General features: G+C 36.0%; 2 protein-coding genes across 2 annotated transcripts in view; one reads left to right on the top strand and one right to left on the bottom strand.

The window, feature by feature from the left end:
* Positions 1-4703, top strand: part of LOC107630951 (26S proteasome non-ATPase regulatory subunit 12 homolog A) — a 4995-nt gene extending 292 nt beyond the window's left edge. Inside the window, exons 2-12 of the mRNA XM_016334249.2 lie at positions 85-279; positions 836-943; positions 1042-1146; positions 1246-1302; positions 1412-1608; positions 2351-2450; positions 2545-2657; positions 2742-2892; positions 2989-3066; positions 3993-4246; positions 4357-4703. Of these exons, the coding sequence (XP_016189735.1) occupies positions 85-279; positions 836-943; positions 1042-1146; positions 1246-1302; positions 1412-1608; positions 2351-2450; positions 2545-2657; positions 2742-2892; positions 2989-3066; positions 3993-4211 (1323 nt within the window). The 3' untranslated portion in view covers positions 4212-4246; positions 4357-4703. The remainder of the gene's footprint in view (positions 1-84; positions 280-835; positions 944-1041; positions 1147-1245; positions 1303-1411; positions 1609-2350; positions 2451-2544; positions 2658-2741; positions 2893-2988; positions 3067-3992; positions 4247-4356) is intronic.
* The window catches only part of LOC107630953 (ethylene-responsive transcription factor ERF113), a gene marked incomplete in the record, with an annotated part of 2503 nt that continues 1494 nt past the window's right edge, over positions 5285-6293 (bottom strand). Inside the window, 1 exon segment of the mRNA XM_016334250.2 lies at positions 5285-6293. Within this exon segment, the coding sequence (XP_016189736.1) occupies positions 5867-6293 (427 nt within the window).

The following is a 6293-nucleotide window of genomic DNA, read 5'->3' as shown; positions in this document are numbered from 1 at the left end:
AAATGACTATACCGTAGGGTTTTTAATTTCTTGCCATGTTTTGAGTTGGAATTTGGTCATTTTTCTGAATTCGGTTTTCTGTAGGCGAATACGGGGAATTTAGACGCCTCGATAGAGCAGTTGCTGAATGTGGAGAAGCAGATGAGGCTCGCCGGTGACGTCGCCGGTACCAGAAAGGCCGTTACCGACATTTTGCAGCTCTGCTTTGAAGCTCGAGCATGGAAAACCCTCAACGACCAGATTGTCGTTCTATCCAAACGACGCGGCCAGCTTAAGCAGGTAATTGCTCAACAATTTCCTTTTATTTTATTTTATTTTTTTTAAATGTATGCGGAAGAAACCCTTTGGTTACGTGGTTCTCTCTATTTCAGTGTGGTTTATACAGAGGTTTAGGGTTTTAGCTTGCTTATAAACTAACTTGTTGCTGTTTGTTTGTAATGGAAATTCAGTATATGATAATGTTCTGTAATGTAGTTAGGTATCCAATGTTCCGGTGAAAGACTGTCCTTGTGCCTGTTAGAAAGACTATTTTAGGTTATTTGATCTTCAACGATATAATGTTGCTTTTGATCAGCATATTAGGAACATGAGAATTCTAATTCCAGTCCATGGAGTTAAATGCAAGCGTGCTATTAGCCTAACATGTGCAACATTTTGTAAATCCTTGCTGCTATACAAGAACAAAAGTTCCTTGACCTGTAGAATTGTTGTTGATTTAGCCTCTATATAATAACTTTTGCCTATGATAGCTAATATTTACATTCCTCTCTTGCAATTTGTAAGTAGTACAAGAGACACGATGTGGCCTGTTAACAAGTTTAAATTATGCTCACAGGCTGTAACAGCTATGGTCCAGCAGGCTATGCAATTTATTGACAAGACACCTGACATTGAAACTCGAATAGAGCTCATCAAAACATTGAACAGTGTATCTGCAGGGAAGGTAAGCATACAGTATATCTGCTTTCCATTCTGTTTTATGATCTATGATATCCATCTTATAAGATGTATGTATACTTAATATGTTGTACCTTTTGATAGATATACGTTGAGATTGAGAGAGCTCGATTGATCAAGAAACTTGCAAAGATTAAGGAAGAACAAGGCCTTATAGCTGAAGCTGCTGATTTGATGCAAGAAATTGCGGTTGGTGTTTGACTTGTTTTAATTTGATGGATTTTTTTATGACTATTTATTCATTTTGTACTTCAATTCACCTGTCTGATCTGATGGTTATACGATCAGGTTGAAACTTTTGGTGCGATGGCCAAAACTGAGAAAATTGCATTTATTCTCGAGCAAGTATGAGATACTATACCTTCTTACATTTGTGATATCAGTATTAGCTAAATATTTCATGTGTTTCAATTCATTTGCCTGAGTTTATAGTCTTATACATTGAATTATGTAGGTACGATTGTGCCTAGACCGGCAGGATTATGTTCGTGCTCAAATTCTCTCAAGAAAGATTAGTCCAAGAGTATTTGATGTTGATCCATCTAAGGAAAAGAAGAAGCCTAAAGAAGGTGATAATGTTGTTGAAGAGGCTCCTGCAGATATACCATCTCTGTTGGAGTTAAAGCGAATCTATTATGAATTGATGATTCGGTAAATAAGTTCCTACTTGTTGCCCTGTCTTGTTTTACCCTGATATAGTTGTAAATGCTGTTGTTGAACCTTGCATCTTTCATCTCTTCATCCATAATCCATTTGATTTTGAATGAATTTACTATCAACTAAATTCTTATATTGATTCTTGCTTTTGAATTTCCCAGAATAAGGCATAGTGGTATTAGTCTCCATAAATTAATTGTGTGTACTGACTATCTATCTTTGCCTATCCTGTAGGATTTCCTCAGGTTCTCTTAATTATACTTGTGACTATAGATGCACCTTAATCTCTTGATCCTGCACTCTAGGTTACAGTTGTATAATTGATCAATATCGGAATTTAATTATTTAGTATTTTATTTGGCAATCACTTGTATATTCGTCCTAATTTTATGGCAATCATCATTTTTTTTAAAAAATTGCTTCCTTCTTTCATTAAGTTTGCAAAATGCTATTTCTAATATTTTGAAGTCAATATCCTTGTGCAAAATTGATGGTTCATGCAGTCTGATATCGAAACTGTGCCAATTGGTATAGGATGATCTAGGATACTAAAATTATATTGACCATGCTGGAATGTAACAGTGGATTATATCACTTTAGTAATGTAGAGTGGTGTTGATAAGTGGTTTTTTATTTTACTATGTTGCAACAATTTTTTAAAAATACCTATATCTGTTGTTTTCTGCTGATTTTAAAACATTAATTTTCTTATGATGTTTTATGTTTGTGTGTGAAGGTATTATTCCCATAACAATGACTATCTTGAAATTTGCCGTTGCTATAAGGCTATATATGAGATACCATCTGTCAAAGAAAACCCAGCTGACTGGACTCCTGTAGGCTCTTCTTTCTTTTGGCTACTTTTTTACTGTGAGAAATTTTATTATGTTACATGACATTAGTTTCTTCTGACAAATATCTTTATTATAGATCTTGAGAAAAATATGTTGGTACTTGGTTTTGGCACCACATGATCCCATGCAGTCAAGCCTTCTCAATTCCACCTTGGAAGACAAGAATCTATCTGAAATTCCAAGCTTTAAGTATGTTACCTAATGCTGCTCTCAGTCTTCTTATTCATGTTCAAATATTTTGTTGTGATTTCATTGTTAAATGTTGTGCCATAGGCAACTATTGAAACAGCTGGTCACCATGGAGGTTATCCAATGGAACACTTTATGGGAGACATATAAGAATGACTTTGAGAATGAAAATATCTCTGGGTCATCTTTGGGTGAAAAAGCAGCAGAGGACCTGAAGCAAAGGATAATTGAACACGTAATCACCCGATGTTATATTAATTTCTTAATCCCATTAATTTGGTTGGTTGATATCATGGAATTGTTGATTTGGTGTACTTCCATTATCTTGCAGAATATTCTTGTTGTATCAAAATACTACGCAAGAATTACTTTGAAGAGACTTGCTGAGCTTCTGTGCCTCAGTGTACAGGTTTGTAATGCTATTTATGATTATGTGCTATTTGGAGTGTTCAAAAATATCTCACTGGATGCTAGTGTAGGTTCCGGCACGTGGTTAGTGTCCATGGACACTGGTATTGTTTGCTGAGACAAATGATTTTAGGACATGGTTACACACAAATGTACATTGGGACACAATTTATATACTACCAAATAGCCGAGACACTCGGACACAAGAAGTGATACACGAATTTTTGCAACTTTATCCTTGTAGAAAGTTAATTCGAAGACCACCCTCCTCTTCATAACATCATCATCTCCCCAAGTCTTCTTCATAGAGACAGCACCATCCTTCTCTCTCACATACTACCCTTCTCTCTCTCTCACCAGCTTCCTTCTGTGTCTCTCAATACCCTTTTCTCTCACCACCGTCATTCTCTCTCTCTCTCTCTCTGCCTCCTCCTCTTCCTTATGCCTCCATCTTCTCCATCTACCTTGTGAATCTGATTTTTTTTTAATTGATTTTTTTGGTTTCTTTTATGTTTTATTTCAATTTGTTTGGCTGGAGGTTGTTGGAAGGAAAAGAAAGAACATGGAAGATGAAGGAAATGGGGAGGGGGACAGTGAGGTGGACAGAGAAGAGGAGAAATTTTGTTTAGAAAAAATAAATAAATAAAAGGGGTAATTTAGACTTTTTAAAGTTGTGTATTGTCTATCTATTTTGTCAAACACAATGCACAAATATTGTGTCCATATCTTTAGTGTCTATGTCAAACACAGCCGTAGTTCACGACATCATGTCAATCTGGTTCTTCTACATTACATGCTGAGCTGCTATGTGCATTTTAAATTTTTAATATGGGTATTTTGAAACCAAAGTGACTTACGAGAATTTAGCATTTGTAATGATTTCTTTTAGTGTGATGACCCCCAACAAATTTTCCTGTTAAAATTCAGGAAGCTGAGAAGCATCTCTCGGATATGGTTGTGTCAAAAGCACTGATCGCTAAGATTGATAGACCAATGGGAATAGTTTGTTTCCAAACAGAAAAAGATAGCAATGATATTCTTAACTCATGGGCAGCAAACTTGGAGAAACTGCTTGATCTTGTGGAGAAGAGCTGTCATCAAATACACAAGGAAACCATGGTGCACAAAGCTGCTTTGAAGGTTTAACAGAGTCATGTTCCATATCACAATTATAGTCACTGGTAAAGCTTTTTCACCTTCCTTTTCTCCAGTCTGTTGTTCCCTCGAATCTCAGTTGTCATTTTTTGGTATTTCCTGTATTATCATAATGTTTGTTTCTGATGTATTGCAGGACAACTCCTTATGTATGTGATTTTGGACTGGAGTTTACCTTTCGTTTGAATTGTCACCGAATGGGTTGGTCAGGAACTGCAGTAAACGAGGATCCCTTTTTTCACTTTGCATTTTCTCATTCATGCGTTCAGGGGAGAGCCGGATATATGCATCTTAGTATTGAAAGTAGCTTTGTTGTATACTACTCGAACAATAGTACCTTACCGCTGACGTTTGACAGGATTCTAAATGGCCTTTGTTATGGCAGTGGTAAGAAATTGAGAAATTGAGTGCTTGTTCATTTATATTCTTTTGACCTGATAATGTTCTATTGTACTTTCCGGTCGCAATTTCTGTTTTTGTACTTATTGTTTGTCGTGCAATTTCCTATGGTGTTAATTTGTGTTTGCATCCAATACTATATGAAAGAAATGATTATAGGAACCGATCGGCAAATCCGTAAATACAAATCTTTAAATGGAATTTCGATTTGCAGTGGATGAGTCTTTAGTTTATGGGATTGGGCAATATTCATGGGAAACCAAAAAGCAAAAAGAAATAATTATAGGAAGGGGAAAAAGTAGGTTCCTACTTAATAAAAAATCGTTATTGTATTGTTGACTCGTTGGAATGTTGCACAATCAAAACAAAATGCTTGTTAAGTGAATGATGGAAAGTTGTTATCATTTGTTAAGAGTTTTTTTTTTTTTTAAAGGAATGTTGAATGATTAAATTATGATATTAAGAAATATTTACATAAGTGATAAATTTGGTCTGAATCTAACAACTAATTTCTAGTTTTTAAGGTTGTAGTTACCTTTTAAAGTACTAGCAACAAAACCTGTTGCATTTGCATTATCAGAGGATTGAGGTTGAGATATGATGAACAAACAATTGAAAATAATTACCATCTATGACATTTAAATGATTTTTTTTAAACATGTCCAGAAAGCAATATTTTTGGCAGAGAGCTCAATTATCAATAAAATGATGTTAATAAAAAACAGACACATAACTACATCCGATCCCTATATAACCCTCGACAATATGCCTTCCCTGTTGGCTGTTGGCCTGCGTCACTGGCAATATTATGTATTTATTTATTTCCTATACAAATAAAATTAATTGCGAACGTGTAACTTAGATGTGCTTTTGCTTTTGCGGTTTTAACTTTTAAGGACGATGACTGCGAAGGAATGCTTGCAAGCAAGAATAACAAAGAATTAAATAAAATTATGTTACTTGTTTCAGACGGATGTAGAAATTTGATTGAGAAATTTATCAATTCGTTTCTTTGTTGGAAACCTATCCAACCTTTTGAGATTTGTTTTTGTGAGTCGTTCCGTAATCGAGAAATGTCTTATTCCAGTAATTGTTTATGCTTGCGTGTTGCGTGACGTACCCGAACACCGCTGATCTTACATAGTCAACCACTGCATCTTCGGTCAACCCTTGGACCCCCTCTCTTTCTCAAGAACATACAAAATCTAATTCATAAATTCGCATTTTTGTTGTGCTCATGGAATAAATCATCTAGAAGGAGAGGAGCTATTACCAGAAGAAGACCATGGCGGCAGCTTAGCAGAATAAACAGAAGGAATTGGAGTTGCCTGTGTGGCAGAAGTTACAGAATAAGCAAACACTGAAGAAGAGGAAGAATTCGATGCCGCTGGCGATGAAGCCGAAGAAGCTTGAATATGAGAAGCCATTGCAGACGACACAAACATCTGATCGTATAAACTGATGGGGAAGTCTGAAAACTCATAAAACTTGGGTGGTGAAGCCTCCACGGTGGAAGGTGGAAGGGGCACATATGCATCAGAAGAAGAAGGAGAAGAAGCAGTATGAGAAATGGTGAAAGCGGTTGGTGGTGGTGGTGGTTGCTTCACCCTAACATTTTCAGGGAAGTTGAGTTTGGCTTTGTTGCCTCTGAAGCGGAGAGAGGCTTGGTCGTAA

The sequence above is a fragment of the Arachis ipaensis genome, chromosome B03 (genome assembly GCF_000816755.2).
Source record: "Arachis ipaensis cultivar K30076 chromosome B03, Araip1.1, whole genome shotgun sequence".
NCBI classification, from domain to species: domain Eukaryota; kingdom Viridiplantae; phylum Streptophyta; class Magnoliopsida; order Fabales; family Fabaceae; genus Arachis; species Arachis ipaensis.
Note: the sequence above shows the minus strand (reverse complement) of the source record. Positions and strands in the feature narration are given on the sequence as shown.